Here is a 21767-nt window from a genome sequence, read left to right as displayed (position 1 = left end):
AGTATAAGAAGCCATGCAAGCATCACAACACAGCCAAGCAACACAGACCGGGGCCATCTTCTCCCACCGTTCAACCATGCAAAGCAGTAACAAGCAGTCAGACAACTAATCTGCAACTATTTTGATCACTTGAGTCACTTTTCAAACAGAATTTTTAGGTTACAGCTTCTTAAATGTGACAATTTGCTGTTTTTGTTTGTCATATATGACCATGAATCAAATATGTGAATATTTTTTTTACTTTATTCAGACAAAACAAGCTAATTTAAGACATTATCATGGCGTCAGAGACTTTGTAAATGCCATTTTTTCCACAATTTTATTGTATTTTTGTTTTTCCTGCAGTCAAAATAAAGTTCCTGTTTTCATCTCCAGACCAACAAAAAGAGAAGGCAGGAGTCAGAGAAGAAGCTGCGACCCAAACATGATGTTCCCGCCCCTCGGAAAGATGATACTATGCCCCCTTCTCTTCCTCCTCAAGTGCAGAGAGGACACAGGTGTGTGTGTGTGTGTGTGTGTGTGTGTGTGTGTGTGTGTGTGTGTGTGTGTGTGTGTGTGTGTGTTCTTGTTTAACTATATTCTTGGGGTCCAAAAACCAGGAGTCCAGTATACTTGTGGGGTCCGGACAGCTTTGTGGGGCCAAAATGCTGGACCCCACAAGTTTAAAGGTCTGTTTGAGGGTTAAGACTTGGTTTTAGGATTAGGGTTAGAATTAGGTTATGGTGAGGGTGAGGGTAAGGGTTAAGGTTAGGCATTTAGTTGTGATGGTTAATGTTAGGGTAAGGGGCTAGGGAATGCATTATGTCAATGATGGGTCCCCACAAAGATAGTGCCGTGTGTGTGTGTGTGTGTGTGTGTGTGTGTGTTTTACTGTGTTACTGTGTGTTACTGTGTGTTATAAATTCATCATGTTTATGAATGTCTGTCTGTCTGACAGGATGTTGACAGAGTATGAGTCCAGCTTTCGTTCTCCCCTCTACAGGATCCCAGAGGGAGGCGGAGCCACGGACGGCGTGGCCCTTCAGGTCAGGGTTCAGTCTCTTGTTCAAGCGGCAGCTGCAGATGAGAAGCTGAATGTCATTACAGATGTGTGTCTGGCTCATGTTTAGCCTAGCTTAGCATAAAGGCCAGAAGCAGGGGGGAAACTGCTAGCCTAGCGCCATTGAAGAGAAAAAAATACATTTTCAAATAACTTCAAAACACAGTAGCTAACAAGCCAGGAATGTTGGAAGAAGTACTCAGATCTTTTACTGAAGTAAAAGTAGTAATACCACAGTGTAGAAATACTCTACAAATATAAGTTCTGCATTTAAAGGCCTTTACACACTGGGAGCATTACAACTAAATGACGTGAAATGCTCACCTGCGAATATTCATATCAGCAGGTAAACAGTTATGCAGTCTAGGACTTTTATTGTGAAAGGTAAGAACAGAAGGAGTGGATCTGGTTTGCGCTGCCTTTGTCAACGTTGAAAGGAGTGAAGTTTGCCGTCTTGGGCGGCTCTGGGTTCAGACTATGTGCCTCCATGTTGTTGTATATTGGTTGAAGCCTTTATGCAAAGCTCAAAAGAATCAACAGTGTTTCGATAGATTCTGTTGCTTTATTGCCGTGTAATATTCATGATCTGTCTGTGTGAAAGTAATTATCATAAAAACAACAGTTAAAAAAATAATTGACGTGCGAATTAATCGCACAAAATAAATGCCCCTGGGGCTCTAAGCGATGTTGGGTGACGTCACTTCTTGTTGACGTTCAAAGTATTGTCAAACAAAACGGAGACTAGCTCGCCCCTCCCTCCTCCTCATCCCGTCCCCTCCCCCTCCCTTCCGCGCACTAACCCCCCCAACCCCCACCCCCAAATCCTTCTTGTCAGTTATTGGCTGGAAGACTGTTTATGTTTGGTGGCGCAGGTTGGCGCAGTTTGTTTTTGTTGGCGTTTGTGGGGCCTGGGCTGTCTACAGAGACTGCGTTTTTTTACAGTGTGTTCAGGGGACAGGCAGCTAGCGGATAGTGAGGAGATGTTTGCTGTATGTGACAAAAAATGTTGTAGCCTAAAAAATGCATCACATTGCTTAGAGCACCTTTAAGAACTAAAGGACAGAGCTCAAACCTGGTGGAAACCCCACCGTGAGAAACAAAAGTGAAAGTGTTTGCAGGCTTTTTAAGAAGTGGTGTGGTGAAGGTGTGTGTAGCCAAGAGAAACAGTCCGCTATTATATGAAGAAACACCAGCACACTGACAAAACATACAGAGGAGGCTCTTCAGATGCAAAGAGAATCAATTTAGTGAGTATTTGTGGATGTGGAGTATTTTGGATATGCACACACATAACAACGCTGACCTTTTCAAGAAGGTGGTTGAAGGAATGAAAGAGGGACGCTGTGTTTGCACGCTCCAACAAATCCACCACCGCTGAAAAAAACAAAATAATATGTGCACTTAAATGTAGTCACTGTGGTTCACTGATGTGTTTTAATGATACGTCAGGCTGTGATACACACACAATACTTGTTAGGAGATACAGTCACTGATGGTTTTGGTCTGTACATTGTTGATCATCCCCTTGGTGGTGCTTTTTGTTCTGCAGGACTTTGCTTACCTGCACATCTAAACACATCACAGAAAGTGAACGGTTGATCTGACAGATCACTATTTCCCTTATCACTTTCAAATCATGTGGTAGTCGGGGATATTTGCGCAATGGCCGCCTGCTAGCTAAACTGTTTGTGTGTGTTTGTGTGTGTGGCTGATGGAAACCCAGCGTGTCAGCAGTAAAACCACACAGCTTCATTTCAGGGAAACAGCTAACTGTTAGTCACACACACACACACACACACACACACACACACACACACACACACACACACAGGTAGGTTCCCACTAGTCTTGTGGAAAGTGTCGTATAAGGAGCAGGGCAGCTACTTTTGCAAGATTAAACACTTTTCTGCATAATTCTGCAGATTTCAGCTGAAAACATCAAACAACGTAAAGTACATTTCCTAAACCTGTGCAGGGAAACACTTTCTACAATTCTACATTTTTAGTGTAAGACAGCTGTGGTTTCTGGTTTGTGCCCCTTAGTTCCAGTGAAGGGAAGTCTTGAAGCGGGAACTTACAATGATATTTTAGACAATAGTGTTCTTCCAACTTTGTGTTCACAGGTGTGGAAGAGCTTGACTTGGCCCTGTAGTTCCAGTGAAGGGAAATCTAAATGCTAAAGCATGCAGTGCTATTTTAGACCAGTGGTTCCCAACATGAGGATCAGGACACTCAGAGGGATCGCAGGGTACTTACCCTGGTTAGAAATAAGATTAAAAAAAAAAACTTCTACACAAAATTAGGCTTATTTTTACTGTTTAAACTCTGCTTTTTACTTTTTCGACGTGGAATTCTGGAAAGTTTCAGCTTTTCAAGCCTTTAAGATTCAAAGGACACATGTTGAACAACATGTAAAAACCCAACCTGTGATGAGAGGTCGCAAGAAGACATTAGGTGCTAATTTTGTACCGAATGTGCAGAGTTTAAGCTTAGGTAATATTTGTGGTACTCACCATTATGGTTGTAGGATGTGCAATATCTGGTAGGGCACCGGTGCAATATTTTTATTTATTTATTGATTGCATGCCAGAAGACAAAACATTAACAGAACGTGTGTGTGTGTGTGTGTGTGTGTGTGTGTGTGTGTGTGTGTGTGTGTGTGTGTGTGTGTGTGTGACAAAATAGGATGGATTGGTGGGGGTGATGGGCTTGAGAGGGATCACAGGAAAAAAAGTGAATAACATTAAAGGCTTATCTTATCGCTTATTATCTTATATATTGTATACAAATTTAGTTGCATATTAAACTTGTCTGGATGGATGAAAATGGATGGATCAATATTCATACATTATTTATACATCATGTTTTAATGTTAAATGTGGAAGGCACAGTGAGTCCTTAAGCTTAACTGTATGTGTGGATGGCTACCATAGTGGCTACTTTACCTTACTTAGTAAGCATATCACCTGTGTTGTGTAAATGAGAACAGGCCGATTTATCTTTGCTAATAATATGTTAGATTCATGTTATTTTCAGACATATTTACATTTTTGAAATCTTTTGTTGTTGGACTGCATTTATTGAAGCTTGATGTACGTATTGAGTTATCGAACTTTCAGTAGTTTTTATGTTCTTGCAAAACGAGTTTACAGTCGCGAGTTTGTGCTGATGGAGCCAACAGAAGGTTAAAGCTAACAATAAGCTACTGACCTCTTCTAAATAAATGAATCAATGAATCTGTGGGCGACGTGTAACCGTCCAGTTAACTTTCCATCGTCCCTGTGGTTGAGTCTGGCCTGTAAAAAGTTTTGTAGTGTGGGGTGGAAGCTGACATCAGTTGCTGTCTGTTCAGAGGAAATAATCGAGGCGCTGTGACTCAGCGGGGCGTCAGTCACCGTAGAGATGTGCAGCATCAGGCTTACTGTTCGTCTTGGGGTTGAGGTTTTAGGTCTGAGAGACTGAGGTTAGCTTTGATAATGAGGCCGGGGGTTATCCATGGTGTTGACTGGGGTCAGGGTCAGGTTGCTGTTAGGTTTACCAGAATCTACACCTGCAAATTTGACCTCAAACTACTTTTGATAGCGACTTGAACAACTATTAAGGAAAAGCAGGTGTGACTGCACAAACCTGTTTATCACTTCTCGTAACTCCCATTTAAACTTATCATTCAGCATTTCCCCTCGATGTGCACTAAAATGAGCTAATGAGTCGTGGTTCCTACACATTCTACCTGTAATCCTCCTTCATCCTACTTCTGTTTCAGTTTAGTCTGCAGGTTTTTCAACGGACAGAAAAGTTTTGAAACTGACAGATTTCAAACTTTCACAGTCTGTTTGAAATGCAGTAGCTAAACTATTTTTTTTTTTGGGTTGCTTTCATGTTGCTGCTTCCTGAACACTGAACGTGTAAACTGACAGCAATTCTCTTTCTCTGTCTGCTCAATATATGAGCACGTCTGCAGCCCTGCAATATATATATATATATATATATATATATATATATATATTTATTTATTTATTTATTTATTTATTTATTTATCAGGGCTGCAGCTAAGGACTAGTCAATGTGGATGACAATTTAAAGGCACAGTTCAGATGTTTTAAAGCGTGGTTGTATGAGGTACTTCTCCATAGTCAGTGTGTTAGCTACAGTAGATGGCGGTCGGCATGTTTCCAGTTTGAAGAAGCAGGCAGGAGTACCGACACGGAAGCTAAGCAATGTACTGCTGTGGACCGGGGAGGCAGCTAAACACATTTTAGACACCTAAGAACCTCTATATCAGTTTAAGCGTACGCTATATTTAGAATATTTTCACCGCTTTACCTTGCTGTCAGACAGCCCTTTACAGCGGGGAACTGAAACTGTTATCTCTGCTCTCTTCAAAGCAGAGGTGGGTAGAGTAGCCAAAAATTGTACTCAAGTGAAAGTACTGTTACTTCAGAATAAGTAAAAAAAATCCAAATAATTACTTGAGTAAGAGTAAAAAAGTGATTGATGAAAAAACGACTCAAGTACTGAGTAACTGTTGAGTAACGTCTGATTTATTTTTTAACACAAGCATTCAATCAGACGGACAAAAATACAAAATAATCATCTTTAGGCACATTATAGTTCATCCAATCAATTAAATAAATTAAAATTAATTAATTAATTACAAAATAGCTTAAATTAAAAATAATCCAGGTAAATTCAAGTACTTGAAAATAAAATCAATAAAATAATAATAAATAAAAAAATAAATAAGCACAAGTAACACAAATTTCCAAACCTTTATACTTTTTTAACCTAACCTACCTACCCACCTCTGCTTCAAAGCCACCAGACTCCTTTGACAAAAACAGTTATTTTACCTCGCAGAACACGGGAGTTGCTGCTCTACCGCTGCCTCCATCGGTTAGTTTGTTTGTTATTGTGTGACTTTGGGGAATACGAACTAACCTTTTTAAAATACCAAGAGTATTTGGTGTATTTGACTGACTCGACGTCCGTTCAACTCTGATATTTATTGACCTTAGTCAAAGAGGCCTTCTGGATCTAGACCCTATAATGCATCCTTCTTCATGTTCAGGTTCAGGTTCAGGCGTCGAGTCAGAAGGTTGATCATATATTAGTGATTGCACTCTGGTATATTTTAGCTATTTTAAGTCTTAAGGGTCTGCAGTTCATTCCCCCCAAAAAGTATTACTTTCCGATGGTCCAGGAACTATTGTGTTTCACTGCTGAACAAACTAAACGTCGCTGACTGGCTGCTACAACTTGTGTACAGTTTCATTCTTACAGTAAGCACAAAGCACTAGGGACCTGGGAGGAGAATCTGTTGTGGCCTTGATCGGCCTTTACATGAGGTTATGTTGTCATGTTACGTTGTCTTCCCAACTAGTCTAAATAAGAGCGAGATGAAATGAGAGAGTGGGGGATATGAAACTTGACTTTCTAAGTGTGTCAGCGTGGGTACAAACTAAAGCAGAGAGATAACCAGAAAGCAAAGGAGACAAACTCACAGTTTACGCAGTTCTCCTTTGCAACTTCTTTTCAAGCATCAGAGTTGCCTAGCGTAGCAGTAAATTACAAACATCATCATGACTCATGATGCGTTGTTGTCTCATCACGTGAAGCGATATTTTGCATTAAAATTGGCAAATTGTCACCATTAAAAGTATTCCAAATTAGCTATCAGCAGCTCCTGTTTGCAGTGTTCTCATGTATGTACAGACAACTATCACTGGATTACTTTGATGCTAAAGAAAACTTAAAAACATTAAGATTCTCAGGCAAGTTCTGCAGTTATACGCACCACCTATTTTTCAATGATTTCTGAGAAGATTTAGGGACGTTAAGTCAAGATAATGATATCTGCAGACAGTGAAAGTCACACTTTTTAATAAACTGTCTACAGTTACAAAGTTCTCAATGCTTCAGTTTACATGTAGGGACCCTCATTATGCTACCGTGGAAGTGTGGTGCTATAATTTTGAGCCTTGTTAGTGGTGTAGAAATAACGTTTTTTTTTGTATCTTTACTTTAGAATGCCCCGACGACTAGCTTTATAAGCTAATTACCGTTTTGCGCTAAAACTAGTCCCATTCGATTAGCATGAAATAGGGCTGAACGATTTTTGAAAATAATCTAATTGCGATTTTTTTCCCAAATATTGCGATTGTGATTTTTTTAAGCTCTTTGTCTTCTGTATTATTCAACAAAGAATAATAATATAATAATTTATAGTATGAACACACAATTACACACTAGACAGTTAAATAAGTAAAAATATAGTATAGTATATATCTATACACACACACACACACACACACACACACACACACACACACACACACAACAGTGTATTTGCATTTTTTACAGTGCACAGAGAGGAGCTGCCTCCAGCCCCTCCCCCTCGTGAAGTTGCGTGCTGCCGTGTGCACTTGTTCAGAGAGGCTATCGTTACGTTAGCTAGTTGCTGGTGTTCTTACCGTGGGATTAACTGGACTAATAAAACCGTTGAAACACCGCGGCCACGCTGCTGTGAAAGCTCCCCGAACGTCATTTATCAGAGTCTGGTTGTTACCCCTCTCAGTGGCAGCTCCTCCACTCATATCTTTATAACGGAGCTAACCGCTAACCGGAGCTAACCGCTAATCAGAGCTAATCGTTGCTAACCGAGCCTTCAGTTCTGCGTTCCTGTATCCATTAACTGCATGTATGGACTCGAGCCAGAATAAAACCCTTCATTTTATTAAAATGGCTGTAAAAGTTTTAAACTACAACTCAGAGTTGTTTGAATGACAGAAATCAGCTCAAGGTACGGCGTAGCGTTAGCGTGCTAGTTGATGCTTTCTCTGCGGAGTGCAGAGAAATTTTGCTCTCGCGAGTCATGTGACCAAATCGCAGCCTTTGCGATTAGGAAATCGCGTTTTAACATATCGCGATATTATCGCAAATGCAATTAATCGTTCAGCCCTAGCATGAAAACATATCCCAGAGAACGGTCGACTCGGTACCCATGTGTTATTAACCCCTAGGTTCATTTTGCGCCGGAATTGTCCTTTAATGCCTATTGGGCCAAACTGCAGTAACTGACTTCCTGTAATGCACCTATCCCTTTCACCTCACGCAGTCTCTTTGCGTCATGTGCAAACGGTTAGATTCTGACTTTAATTCTCGGGGATACTTCAAAGACTCCTGGTGTGTTCCCGTCCAGGTGAAGGAGTTGAGGCAGAAGGCCTTGTCGTACCGCCTCCGAGCCTGGGGGGCGAATTTCTCCAGAGATCACCTGAGCCAGCTGCTGTCCGAAAACAACGCTCTGTGGGAGCCATCGGACACCACCGACTCTGCAACCGCCCCCCCCACCCCCCGCCTGACCGTTGACCTCTGTCATGACGCTGACAGACGCAGCACTTCCCCTGTGGAGGCCCTGGACCTGGCCAGGTGAGAGAGAGAGAGAGAGAGAGAGAGAGAGAGAGAGCATCATCTGAAAATCTTCTCTGAGCGAATGTTCATGTGTCTGTCTTTGTGTTTTGTGTCCAGCCACTCCAGTAACTCCAGTAAGAGGCTTTCTGTTACGGGCTCAGGGAACAAAAACACAGAGACGAAAGCACAGACACCTCCAAGTCCTTCTGCTGAAAGGCGTTCGGCCTGGGGAGAAGAAGAAGAAAAAACAGATGAGTAGGTTCTGCTTTTTGACATCAGTTTAAGTGTAGTTGTTGCTTGTCCACAAACAAATGCAAATGCATCCACAATGCAAAAAAAAAAATTTTTTCTTTAACTTTAGATAATTAGCCCAAAATACTGACGTGTGTGTGCGTACGTGTGTGTGTGTGTGCGTGCGCGCGTGGGTGTGTGTGTGTGTGTGTGTGTGTGCGCGTGTGTGTGTGTGCGTGCGCGCGCATGTGTGTGTGTGCACGCGTGCGTGCGTGCGTGCGTGCGTGCGTGCGTGTGTGTGTGTGTGTGTGTGTAGGGAGGAGGGAAGATTACCAACTCCGAGGCTGAAGATAGGACCGGTTCAGAGAACTCACCATGACCTCACCACACCTGCCACCGGTAAACACACACACAAACACACACACACACACACACACACACACACACACACACACACACACACACACACACACACACACAGCTCAGACCCCAGTGTGTGACCTCTGACCTTTGTCCTCCAGGTGGCGCTATACTGGTGGGAAAACTGAAGAGCAGTGATGAATCTTCTCCGTATAAACAGGTAATATTAAAATCAAACATATTAAATCAAATCATATTTCATTATATTATATTATAATGCTGAGGTGTTTTTGTCTTCAGAGGTGTGGGTCAGCTGTTTCATTGGCAGCGGGGGCGGAGACTGCGGTCGACGTGCCAATCAAACCGAAGGTGGCGTGGCCGGACAGTAACTCCACCCACCTCCCCTCCTCCTCCTCTTCCTCTTCCTCCTCCCCATCTGGCCCCGCCCCCGACCACAAACCAGCCTCGAGTCCTGCCTCTAAACCAATCAGGACGAAGCAAACGCCTCTGCCCCCTGTAGCCCCGCCCCTGCTGGTCCCGCCCCCGCAGCACTGTATCCAAGGCACTCTGAGACACGCCGACTTCCAGCACAACGGTGAGCTGCTCATGTGTTGACAGTTAACCTGCAACTAAAAATCTATTTCACTATCGATTAATCTCCCTGGGATTGTCTGGTTAATATATCAGGGAATAGTACAAAAATGTTTCGTAAAATCAGAGGAAAGCAGGAGATATTTTGGTATTTATGCTTTTAAAAATGGACTAAATGATTAATCAATCAATGAATTGAATACATTTTTTGCCATTTTTGCTTTTTTTTTTTGTTTTTCTTCCTTTTCTTCTCCCCTAAATTTATTTCTCATCAACCAAGACTCATGAGATATCAATTTATATTAAAGTGCCCATATTATGCTCATTTTCATGTACCATGATGTGTTGTACCAGAATAGGTTTACATGGTTTAATTTTCAAAAAACACCATATTTTTGTTGTACTGCACATTGCTGCAGCTCCTCTTTTCACCCTGTGTGTTGAGCTCTCTGTTTTAGCTACAGAGTGAGACCTCTCACTTCTGTTCCATCTTTGTTGGCAGTCGCACATGCTCAGTAGCTAGGTAAGGACTACTAGTTAGAAGCTAACGCTGCTAGCGGTTAGCCACCTCGTTCTCAATGGCAAAACACTGCTACAACACACATGAGTTCACCCTAATCTACAAAATAAATTGTATAGAACTACTTCCATGTCCCTCGTCAGCAGGTATTCCACACAAAGTAGGACGTGTGCCCTCGTTTAGAAGAAGTCTCCCGGCTAATCCTGCCTTGAACTGACTGAAGTTGGAGAAACAGCTAGCTGATGTGTTATTAGCTAAAGTGCTTAGCACACACCAAATGTTTGTTTGGCCGATGACGTAGAAAGCCGTGCAGATTTTGAACAGCTCACCCAGAGACTGAAGGCAGGACACATTCAGAAACCGTATCTCACTCTAAACAGCATGGATGGATTTTTTTTTGTTTGTATGCGTGTGGAAGCACCAGAGACACAAAATAACTCCCCAAATCCCAGGAAAAGTTTTTTTTTTTTTTTCCATAATATGGGCACTTTAATTTATAAATGAATCAACATTGAATCCTGCATTAAAAATGCACACTAGACCCGTTTAAAAAGGGATCGGGTTTCCTTTTGCTGTTAGGCTCCTAAATGCTGCTGATGGCAGCAACCTGAATTATTCAGAGCTTGTAATCCTGGGGAAGCATAATGCTTTGATTTATATATTTATTTACTTCTTAAGTTGGTTTTATTGTTGTATATTTATTTTTATTTAGCTTATTTTCGACAACCTGTGTGTGCTTTGCTACTCTTGCCTGGTTTACCCATTTGTTGGTCTGCTGCTACTATGGTCTATATCCTTGACTTTCCACTTCCAGGATTGCGTGTTGGCGTTCTAACCGTCTACTGTGGTTAACCGCTCCTCAGATCTCTGCAGGGTAAAACCAGACAGCTAGCTAGACTATCTGTCCAATCTGAGTTTTCTGTTGCACGACTAAAACTACTTTTGAACGTACAAAACAAGTTCTTCCGAGCCTATTTTGCAGCAGCACCGCAGCTTTTCTCCAGTGCTTAGCACCGCCCTAGACGATTGTGATTGGTTTAAAGAAATGCCAATAACCCAGAGCACGTTTTCCTCCCATCCCCGAATGCTGTGTGGACTAGTCAGTCTGGCAAAGCGAGACTAGCTGCTACTGACATGTTGGTTGATTGTATGGCTGCGATGGTGTTTATTCTTGTCTGCTTTTATGTGACTGGTTGACTGCATGGGATGAATGAAGTTCTTTGAATTTAAATCAGTTTAATTGAGGAAGAAGCCTAGGCTTGTCAAGTCCTACCTCCGGTCCTTACCATAAACAAGGGCACAATCCTCAATCAATAAGACAAACTAAAGAGACAATTTCAAAATAAAGCAAAAATTCTACTCCAGTTTACGTCCTGCTCCATCAAGCTATTAGGAAGAAACGGAGCAAAAAACATGCAAGCAGATTTACATTCTCCCTCCTCGCTTCTGTAGTTTTCAAAAATATATATTTTACACACACACACGTACGCACGCACACACACACACAGGGACTTACCCTCTCTTCACTTCCTTCTCTTTGTCTTTTCATCCAGTTTTCTCAACAGATCCAATTTCATATTCATCCTGGAAAATGTCACTAAACTAAACGTCACGTGTGAAAATACGTCACAGCGAGACAATGAAAGAATTGTCACTAATACCTCGGTAACTGTCCCTTTTAACATCTCTGGGTATTTGAGGTCATTGTGGGAAGTTTGCTTTATGGCAATATTGGATTTTCAGCCATGTTAGAGTTGTCATTGTGAGCATGTTAGCGTTTAGCTGTGTAAATATCTAATGTTAGCAAAGGAAAGTATCAATAAATTCCGCAAATAGAACTTTTCATCCATCCACACGACGTTCACTACACTTTCAAACGAGGCCACGCCCCTTTAGGAGACCGGTAGCATGTAGCGTTTGAAATCATTGCTGCAGACTGTAATGTGCTATCTTTAGTCATAGAGAATCTTTGCTGCGGTATATTGTTGATCAATAATCAATAACCCTGTATCTGTGCGTCCTCAGGTGATCTGGGTCTGAGGTTCCGGGAGCTGCACTGTTCAGGAGGAGGCTGCGGCTCTGACGAAGGTGAATATTTAAAGCCTCTGAACACACACACAGCTGATTTCAGTTATTGTGGATCTCTGCTTAAGTTGAAGTGGGCCAGAGCTTAGATGGGAACTTATTAAGCTACGTTCACACCGCAAGTCTTAATGCTTAATTCGGATTTTTTTGCTCAGATCCGATTTTTTTGTTTGGCTGTTGACATTACCTTTTTAAAATGTGGCCTATATCAGATTCCAGTGTGAACTGTTTGCAGTTTCGAAATGACTTGCATGCGCAAAAGAACAATAACGATGACATCAGACGCAGCACGCTGTTGCACTAAAGTTAGGGAGGTTATGGAGGAAGGAAGCATTTTCGCTTTTATTTCAAAATGTTTGTGTAATGGCAGCATTAATGAGCAGGTGCTGAGGAGGAGAAGAACGAAGAGAAAGAGAGACAAATTGGCTATTTTGGCCTTTTGCGGGCCTTTTATTATGGCTGCAAATTCACTACAGAGGTCTGTGTGGATGCAGAGACGAAGCCAGGAGTGGTGGGACCGCGTTGTGAATAGCTTCACAGAGACGCATCACTGTTCTCCATGTTGTAGGCCTAGTCAAGTTTTTAATTGTACTGTCTGTGTCTAGGGCTAACTCCCACCGGCGCATAACTGTGACAAATGTCGATGTAGATTGACGTAAAAGTCGCATCAAATCCTCCCTGGTTGTTCACACTGCGGCCGCATTGAAAAAAATCAGACCTGGATCTGATTCAGGACCACATATGGAAGTGGTCTGCTTTGAAAAAAATCTGATCTGGGCAAAATTTGAGTGTTCACACTACTTCTGAAGAAGTCTGACCTGGTCGCTTGACCCCCAAAAAATCGATTTGGGCCACTTTTACCTGCAGTCTGAACGTGGCTTTAGGTCACGAATCTTTTCTACCAATAAGAATGGTAAAGCTGTCATTTGTCCCGCCCTAACTGGTGCAACAAAGCTAACAAGAGACTCAGGAAGATGTCAATCGAATCAATCAGTCTATACGCACCCACACAGTCCTGGGAAGAGGCTTCATCAGCCAGATTAACTGAAAACACCTGTGTGGGTGTTCAGGGCCTTTTAAAAACGTCTTTACACATGTTAAAATAAAAATATTTTCACTTTTTTTAAGATTAACATTTTTTATTTTATTTTTTTTAAACAAAATTCACGACATGGACACATCACCTCCCTATCTGAACCCCCCACTCGCCATCACCCCCTCCCTATGCAAAATTCAAGACAAGATGAAAAAATAGCCATAATATTCAATACAATAAAATAACAACAAAATAAACAACAACCTGCAAACCATTTAAACATATAGGGCTCTATCCTGCACCCGGCGCAGCACAAAGCCCAACGCAAATGTCTTTGCTAGTTTAAGACCCATAGACTGTATATAAGAATGGACCAACAGATCCCGTGTCTCTGGACGGAGACCAGTGAAGGATATTAGAAGATCTTTTCCGGTGATGGCTGAGCGTTACTGAGCAGCCTCCAACTGAGCTTGAAGACGTAGATGTGACGTGAGCAACCTGTCTGAAAGTTGGAAGTCTTCTGGTAGCTGTGCCAAGAGAAATCTCAATCATTCCCAATCTAGCAGAGACGGAGAGCGTAGGTATATGTAAGGAGATAACATAGACACAGGCTAATTATTGATCACTAAAATGATAGTTAACATTAGTAATTAAACTTAAACAGCTAATGTGAGACGAAACTGCCTGAGAGCTTCTCCTGTACTATACGGTAATTCCTCTACTATGAGACAGTAAGTCTCGTGGTTATGACCCAATCGTTAGCCTATTTTTATAAAAACGTCTGCTACGGAGCCATAACGTGAGGTACAAGGTAATGGAGCCTTTTATACATTGTCGTGTTTCTTTAGAAATAAACAACGGACAAATAGAGTCTTTAAACTCTTCAGATGTAAAGTTATTCTCTGTCAAAGTGACGTCAAAATGAATGGCAGTCAATGGAATGCTAACGGGGGGTGATCGCTTTGTAGCATTAAAATGGTGCCATAGGAGGTTCGCGGTCCGAGGAGAGGCTTACCCCCTTGTTAAGACCGACACAGTTGTCAGTTTCCCGTCCAGCTCCCACGTCGTTTAAATAACAAATGCACCTGCGCCCATGGGCGTGCTGGTCTTACAGGGAGGTGTGTTCAGGTACATTCTGGGCGTGCTGGTCTTACAGGGAGGTGTGTTCAGGTGCATTCTGGGCGTGCTGGTCTTACAGGGAGGTGTGTTCAGGTGCATTCTGGGAGTATTGCTATCTTGAGGCAGCGGGAAGTGATCGCACCATTGACCAACAAAAACCTGGTCTAAAGTCAATAACGCAGCATTTCATTGTTATTTTAACAGAGCATTAGTAAAATGCTCCTAGACTCGTGCACAGCGCACACACTATGCTTGTTACACACACAGGGACACACAGCAGCACACACACATGCCGAAGATTACAAATAAAAATATTACGGTGCAAATCCTCCATCATAACAGCAATGCACCAAGGTCCAAACGCGCCTGGCTTTTAAAGGGAATGGGAGATGATCTCTGATTGGTTGATTGCATGTTACGACCAAAACACACCTCTGATTAATGAAGACACTAAGTACAACCCTTTAGAACCATGCGCCCGGCACATGGACCCTTTTTTCCGCCGTTAAACTAGCAGAAGTGGATTTGGACACGCCCTAAACGCACCTGCACTTCACGGCGTGCGCTTAGATCGTTAAAATAGGGCCCTGTATGTATATATGCTAACACCATAAAGCACATTGCGTACGTATATCCCCAGTACATGGAGCTTAGGTTCTTTCTATTATTGATTTTTTTTCTCTCCCGTTGCATAGACGAGCGTCTGTCGGTGATGTCGTGGCGTTCGGCGGCCTCCTGCTCCGTGGCGTCCTCCGTGCTGGAGCGAGCTCAGAAGAGACGAGAGAACTTCTGGGGGAAGAGATGACCCATCCCCCCCAACCCCTGATGTCACTGCTGTCGCTATGGGAACCAGCGCATCGTTTGCAGAGCTGAGTCTTCAGTTGATCGATCAAAAATGAGCGAGAATCATGTATTTCGATAGTTGTGATTAATATAAATGTGTTTTTATAGATGAATTCAAGGTGCTGAAGTGATGAAGTCTCTTTTTACAAAGTAATAGATGTTTTTATAAATGTAGTAATTATGTTTATTCAGTAATTATGTTTAATTAGTATTTATGTGGTTGACTGTGAGATTGCTGAGATCAATGTCATAAAAGGGAGTTTTTACGTCATTACAGACAGATAGAAATCATTACCATTTGAGGGGAAGTTACCAGAACTTAAAAAAAATTTTTTTTTGTTTGTTAGAAAGAAGCAGAAGTTGAACCACACACTCTTCAGTTTGTTTTTCCTCCTGAAGGAATGACGTTTGACAAGTTTAGAGGAAATTTCCGTAAAAACTTGCTGTACTTTTTGCTGCTTCACGGCTTTCAGCTTGCTTGTCTTATGTCATCTTCCTCTGGATATTTTCCAACATTCTGCTGCAGCTCCGGTTATATGTTTGATATCAGAAAATGTTTCTACATTATAGATAGATTCTCGCTTAAGACTACTAAGACTAAAACTCTTGAACACAAAAACCTGTCTTTTCATCGGATTTATAAAATCGTCTGTTTTTGTTTTAACATCTTTTATTCATTTTGTCATGAAAAAAACAGGTTGAATAAACTCAATATAACCACCTTTCATACAAACATGCAGCCCAAAGTTCCTCGCAGAACACAACACAGGACTTCCACCCGGGAGACCGGTGTTTGTATCCCATTTAAGGCGAGTTTTTTTTTTTAAACTTTAACGTTCTGCGTCACGTGCGTAACCGGAAGTAACGTAATGTCTTATTTTAACCCAAACCACAAAGTTTTTCTAAACTTAACTAAGTAATTTTTGTAACTAAACTGCGAGCGTTTCACAATGTTAATGACGCTCCTGTCGGTCATATGAGAGGGGAGGAATTAACAACCCTTATCGTCCTATGGTTTGGCAACCCGTTCTCATTCCCAACTCGTAAAATACGGACGCTTGGGCAGTGTCTCTCAGCGTCAGATACCGACGCAAAAATCACCCTTCAGCGTGTGTGTAGAACGCACCGGGCAGAGCAGCAGCTGGACAGCGGCGCTGTAAGATGACGTAGTATTAAGAGACAACGGTAGAGAGTAGGTTGAAAGACCGAAATGCTGCGTAAGGAGGCAGGTTGGGGGGGTGGATGGGTCAAACATATGAAGGTAAATATGGTGCAAAAAGGGAGAGCTTGTAGAACGGGAAAAGCCTTCTTATATAAAGTCTATGGGAAAAGCAGGGTTTCTATCGCCAGATGAGGGACAACTCTGTCTGGCTTAATATGTAGCATGGAAACTTGGTGGAATAGCATGCTAGCGTTAGCTAGCTAACTAGCAGCCAGCCCGCTTCTAAATAAATACCTTTTAATTGTCTAAACATTTTTAACAGTCAAACTAAAACACTGGCAGTGAGCTCCACGGCCTGCGGCCGCAGACGGACCGTCATCAGTGGGTAACAGGTGCCAAGATTCGCATCCCTGCCGAGAATTGCATCCACTAGGGAAAATGATTTTATAAGGCAAAGTACCGTTTAAAAACTAGGCAATAGTAAATCTCTTTGTCATGTTCTTCAATAATGATTAGGATTTTAGAAGGTTTAGAGACATCAATGTTTTATCAGACTCTGTAGTAGCATTTCCTTGCTACCTAGATGCAATTTTCGGCAGCAATGAATTCTGCAGAAATTATTGTTTCTGCCCAAGCGGGTGCAATTCTTAGCAGGAATGCACAACATCAGCAAAGCAAGCTCTGGTCATGGCCGGGGGATGGGCCGCTGCTACCGGATGTGGGGCTCTCCGTGTCCCGCTGGAGCTCCGACTGCAGGTCGAGGTCGGCAGCGAAGCTTTCTGGCAAAAGCAGTGTTACTACGCTGGTCGATCCCCACTGATGACGGTCCGTCTGCGGCTGCAGGCCGTGGAGCTCACCGCCAGTGTTTTAGTTTGACTGTTAAAAAGTGTTTAGATAATTAAAAGGTATTTATTTAGAAGCGGGCTGGCTGCTAGTTAGCTAGCTAACGCTAGCATGCTATTCCACCAAGTTTCCATGCTACATATTAAGCCAGACAGAGTTGTCCCTCATCTGGCGATAGAAACCCTGATTTTCCCATAGACTGTATATAAGAAGGCTTTTCCCGTTCTGTTAGCTCAGAGCTCCACAGCCTAAGTCCACAGGTACAAATTAGTTTTGCACCAAATGTATCGTCAAGAGTGTTGTGAAAGTCGAGGTGCAGATTGGCCACTTTGTGATGCGAGAGAGCACATATGTGAAGTTGCAGTGACAGATTCCAGAGGTTGTAATCACTGAGTTGTGGTTGTGATGGAAAATGAACCAGAGTAAAAAAAAAAGTATACGAGTAAATGTTGCATTATAAGTTTGCAGCTGTCATTGTTTTCATGTAAATATCAATCTACACATTTGTGAATATTTTTTCTGTAACTTCACATTCAGAATACAGGTGTGTGAACATTTTCTACAAGTGCAAATTTCAACTTACAAGTTCAGATTTTTTTTACAAGCTCTCATGTTTTTTTTCTTTGTATGACTTCAAATTCAGATCACATGTGTGTGAATATTTTTTACAAGTGCAAATTTTATTTTTACAAGTGCAAATTTTAACATACGAGTTCAGATTTTTTGTTCTGCAAGTTCTCACATTGTATTCTACAAGCTCTCCCTTTTTGCACCATATTTACCTTCATACAAACATCACAGGACTTTCACCCAAGAAACCGGGGTTCATCCAAGGGGGTAAGCAAGCCTCTGGAAAGCGTACCTCCTATGGGGAGATTCTGAGGCTAACGAGCCATCACCTTCCGTTAGCATCCCATTGACTGCCATTCATTTTGACGTCACTTTGACAGCGAATTACTTTACATCTGAAGCGTTTAAAGACTCTATTTGTCCATTGTTTATTTCTAAAGAAACACAGGAGAAGCTCTCAGGCAATCAGGGGGACGTGGAGGCATAACAGTCAAGGGAGAAGCCCATAGAGAGTGCATGAAAGCATCGGAACAAAATATTTCAGCAACGTTTTGATGGATTGGAAATACTTTGGTATGTGGCAAGTGAATTCATATGAAATTCGGAATGATTGAGATTTCTCTTGGCACAGCTACCAGAAGACTTCCAACTTTCAGACAGGTTGCTCACGTCACATCTACGTCTTCAAGCTCAGTTTGAGGCTGTTCAGTAACGCTCAGCCAGCACCGGGAAAGAGCTTCTAATATCCTTCACTGGTCTCCGTCGAAGTCTATGGCGTCGCTGCGTCCATTTATTTTACTGTCTATGGGTTCATGTCCCGTTCTTGTTCCCCGTGTCACAGAAACGTACATTTTATAACCCCACCCACGATATTTTCCTTACCCTAACTGTCCCGTTCTTGTGCTGCATGCCAGTCAGTACGTCTCGACCCAGAGTGTCAGAAGTGATCACTCGTCATCAGCCAACCGTTATTTTGCCGTGGAGTGATATGACGTCAGGCAATTTTTTCCCGTTTCTAGTTAAAGTTGTCTCAGCTCGAGGCGTTCAGGATGCTCCTGCAGCAGAACGCGAGGCACTCAGCAATGCAAAAAAGCAGCAAGCAAAATGCTTTCCTCTCATTGAAAACCATTAGAAAACACCGCCCAAAACGCACTATGTCCCATCTGGGCCTAAAGAAGCACAAAAGGGAAATACTCAAGTAAAGTACAAGTACCTCAGAATTATACTTAAGTACAGTACTTGAATAAATGTACTGCATGTCCTCTGTAGGTTTTCTAGTTTCAGCCATCTCTATTAAATTGGGAATTCACAACAAAAACTCCTGTTTATTTTCCTCCTGCACGTCTTTCTGTAAATATTTCTGTAAAGTAAACATTGATGTCATGTTGTCAGAGTGCGTATAGGAAGAAGAACAAAGGATGACAATAGGATGGCTAACCTGGCAACCACTCACACTATTTAATCACACAATACACACACTAGCAATCAGCTGTGAATTGCAGATGAACCAGTTGAGTGTGAATTTCCCTCGTTACGATATACAGAACAAACATTGTGAAGCAGAGGGAGTTTGTACGCTGTCCTGAGATTTCATCATCATGAGAAAGTTTCATGTGTACACAGTAAAAAGTCCTGGAAGTTATATTTTCCTTAAATTGTGTTATAGTGTCGTATTCTTTGGTCAGTAGTAGCTGTCATTAACGCATTTCTTCACTCTACATGGCGTCTGATTTAAAAAGTGTGACAGTCATTCGATCTCAGCTTCAGTCTCTCTCACAAAAATTGAAAAAATGACGTGAAAAAAATGTGGTTTGGGTTAAAATCAGATGTTACTTCACTTCCAGAAGGTTACGCACGTGGCGCTTGATGTGATGTTCATTAAGATTTAAAAAAAAAACCTCACCATTTATTTTTTTATTTTCAAACGGGACACTTTTCAAACGGGGTGGCAGTAGCTCAGTCTGTAGGGAGTTGTGTTGGGAACAGGAGGGTTGCCAGTTCAAGTCCCGGTATGAACCAAAGTACAGAGTGTGGACTGGTAGCTGGAGAGATGCCAGTTCACCTCCTGGGGACTCTTAAGCAACGAAACCTGCCCCCAACCGGTCACTGTCCAGCACTCGCTGTACTGTCCTGATTCTGACATCTCTCTCTTTGATATTAATGAACGTCCGTTACATTCAAGCCGTTGCCAAATGGGTTGCTACAATGCATGTGGACGCGCAGGCAGTTTTGTTGTAAAAATGATTTGCCCCGTGGGGATTATTAAAGTATTCTGAATCTGAATCTGACCCCATACGGGCCTGTTTGCAGAAACTTAAAACCAGAGGCACCTCGGCTTTGGAACAACCTGCCCGAGGAGATAAGGCTCGCTGAATCAGCCACTTCTTTTAAATCTATTCTCATAGACTTGCTTTTATGTGATGCCGTCTTTTATCATCTTTTTACCCTATCACCAGTTCAATTTCCTTTTATATTCTGTCCTTTTTAAAGCTGTTTTCACTATTACAATGATGTGTAAATGGGTACGTGTATTGATTTGTATGTGCTTTTGTTTCTTTTGTCAAAGCAATTTATACGAATTAAATTAAAGTTAATGTTTGTTTTCATTGTGGGTACAAGGAAAACATTCAGAATTATTCTTAAACACAAAGCATCATCTGAGCATCCTTTTTGGAGTAACCTCCAAACTTTCAGCCGCTCAGTTGTGAGTCGCTGCGGTTCATCGCTGTTCATTCGTTGGTGGTTATTTCCCTTTCACTGTTAACTGGGTGTTCCACTTTAGTTTGCATCCTCCAAACTATGTACAACATGTTGAAACATGCCATGACTAATGTCTCTTCTTGTGACGCACAGGTGATGTAACACCTGATTTGATGAGTTTATGGAACTAATATAAAAATGTGGCGCAAAAGAAGTTTGATGACAATTGTGCCGGAAACTAGTCAATATGAGAAATTTAAAATGAGAGTTTTTTAGTTTAGGGTTTGGTTCAGAATGAGTAAGTTTATTTAATGTAGCGTTCTTTCGAAGCACTTTAATTCTGATTGAATACATTAATTCATTTGTCCCTGTAAACGATCTGAAGTGTTAGCTGATGACAGTTATGGTGATATCTGCTACTAGCTGTCTCTGAGGGATTCACACGCCCTCATCAAACGCATAAAATGATGAAAGTAAATAGAAAAAGGACCCGGCCACCTGATCCTTCACTTTACACACGGAAACAACTGATGTTTAAAAAGCTCTGAGAAGGAAGACATTGAGGGGAAAACCAGAGTGACTGCATTGGCATCAATCGACGAGCAGAGTGGACGTTTCCATTAAGCCACACGGGAGCCAAGATCACTACAATTTCACTGCCTTGGTGTCACATTGAATAGATTTTACTCCGTAGTCGTGGACAGTTTCAGTGGCTCTGTTGTGGAGTCCCCCAGGGGTTTATCCTGGGGCTCTTTTTATTCTTTATTTCCAAGCTTCCCTCGGGAGATATCCTCTGCAGCCACAGCGCTGATTTTCACTTTTATGCAGGTGATACGCAGCTGTAAATCCAGAGAAAGCCTGCAGTTACATAATGTCATGTATATCCTTGTTACCTTGGCCAAGAGGGTCATGTTTTTTGGTCCGTCAGCAGGATTACGGAAATGTTCATGCAACTTCTTGGAAGGGTGTAGCATGGGCCAAAGAAGAAACATTATTCACTTATTACTTAATTTTGCATGTATCAAGGAAATGGTGTTGCTTGGCTGTGTTTGGTTGCTTGCTTGGTTGAATGCACTGATTGTGGATACTCTTGATGTATTACTGTACCAGTGGCTTGCTGCTTCCTGTTGCTCTGCATGGCTTCTTGAGAATGCTTATTTTGTTGCTGTTGTTGTCTTTATAGTGTCTTGTTGTCCTCTGTCTGTAAAGTTTAAAAGATCTTGCTGTTGCTCTGGTCTCGAAACATCTCTCCAAAAGTCTA

General features: G+C 42.0%; 1 protein-coding gene across 5 annotated transcripts in view; it reads left to right on the top strand.

The window, feature by feature from the left end:
* Window positions 1-21767, top strand: part of mdm1 (Mdm1 nuclear protein) — a 37510-nt gene that overhangs the window by 10970 nt on the left and 4773 nt on the right. For 2 of the 5 annotated variants that reach the window (XR_004895991.1, XR_004104520.2), the window contains 9 exons: window positions 376-497; window positions 938-1025; window positions 8238-8464; window positions 8564-8701; window positions 8994-9076; window positions 9199-9257; window positions 9338-9632; window positions 12174-12236; window positions 15084-15490. Coding sequence is in view for 1 of the 5 variants with exons in the window: in XM_031296979.2 (XP_031152839.2) it covers window positions 376-497; window positions 938-1025; window positions 8238-8464; window positions 8564-8701; window positions 8994-9076; window positions 9199-9257; window positions 9338-9632; window positions 12174-12236; window positions 15084-15193 (1185 nt within the window). In the remaining 4 variants the exon portion in view is untranslated. Of the gene's footprint in view, window positions 1-375; window positions 498-937; window positions 1026-8237; window positions 8465-8563; window positions 8702-8993; window positions 9077-9198; window positions 9258-9337; window positions 9633-12173; window positions 12237-15083; window positions 15666-21767 lie in introns of those variants that run through there. The other 3 variants (XR_004104521.2, XM_031296979.2, XR_004895992.1) reach the window with 3 other exon arrangements.

The sequence above is a fragment of the Sander lucioperca genome, chromosome 20 (assembly GCF_008315115.2).
Source record: "Sander lucioperca isolate FBNREF2018 chromosome 20, SLUC_FBN_1.2, whole genome shotgun sequence".
In the NCBI taxonomy this organism is placed as follows: Eukaryota; Metazoa; Chordata; class Actinopteri; order Perciformes; family Percidae; genus Sander; species Sander lucioperca.
The sequence above is the reverse complement of the archived record's forward strand: the minus strand, read 5'-3'. Positions and strand labels throughout refer to the sequence as shown.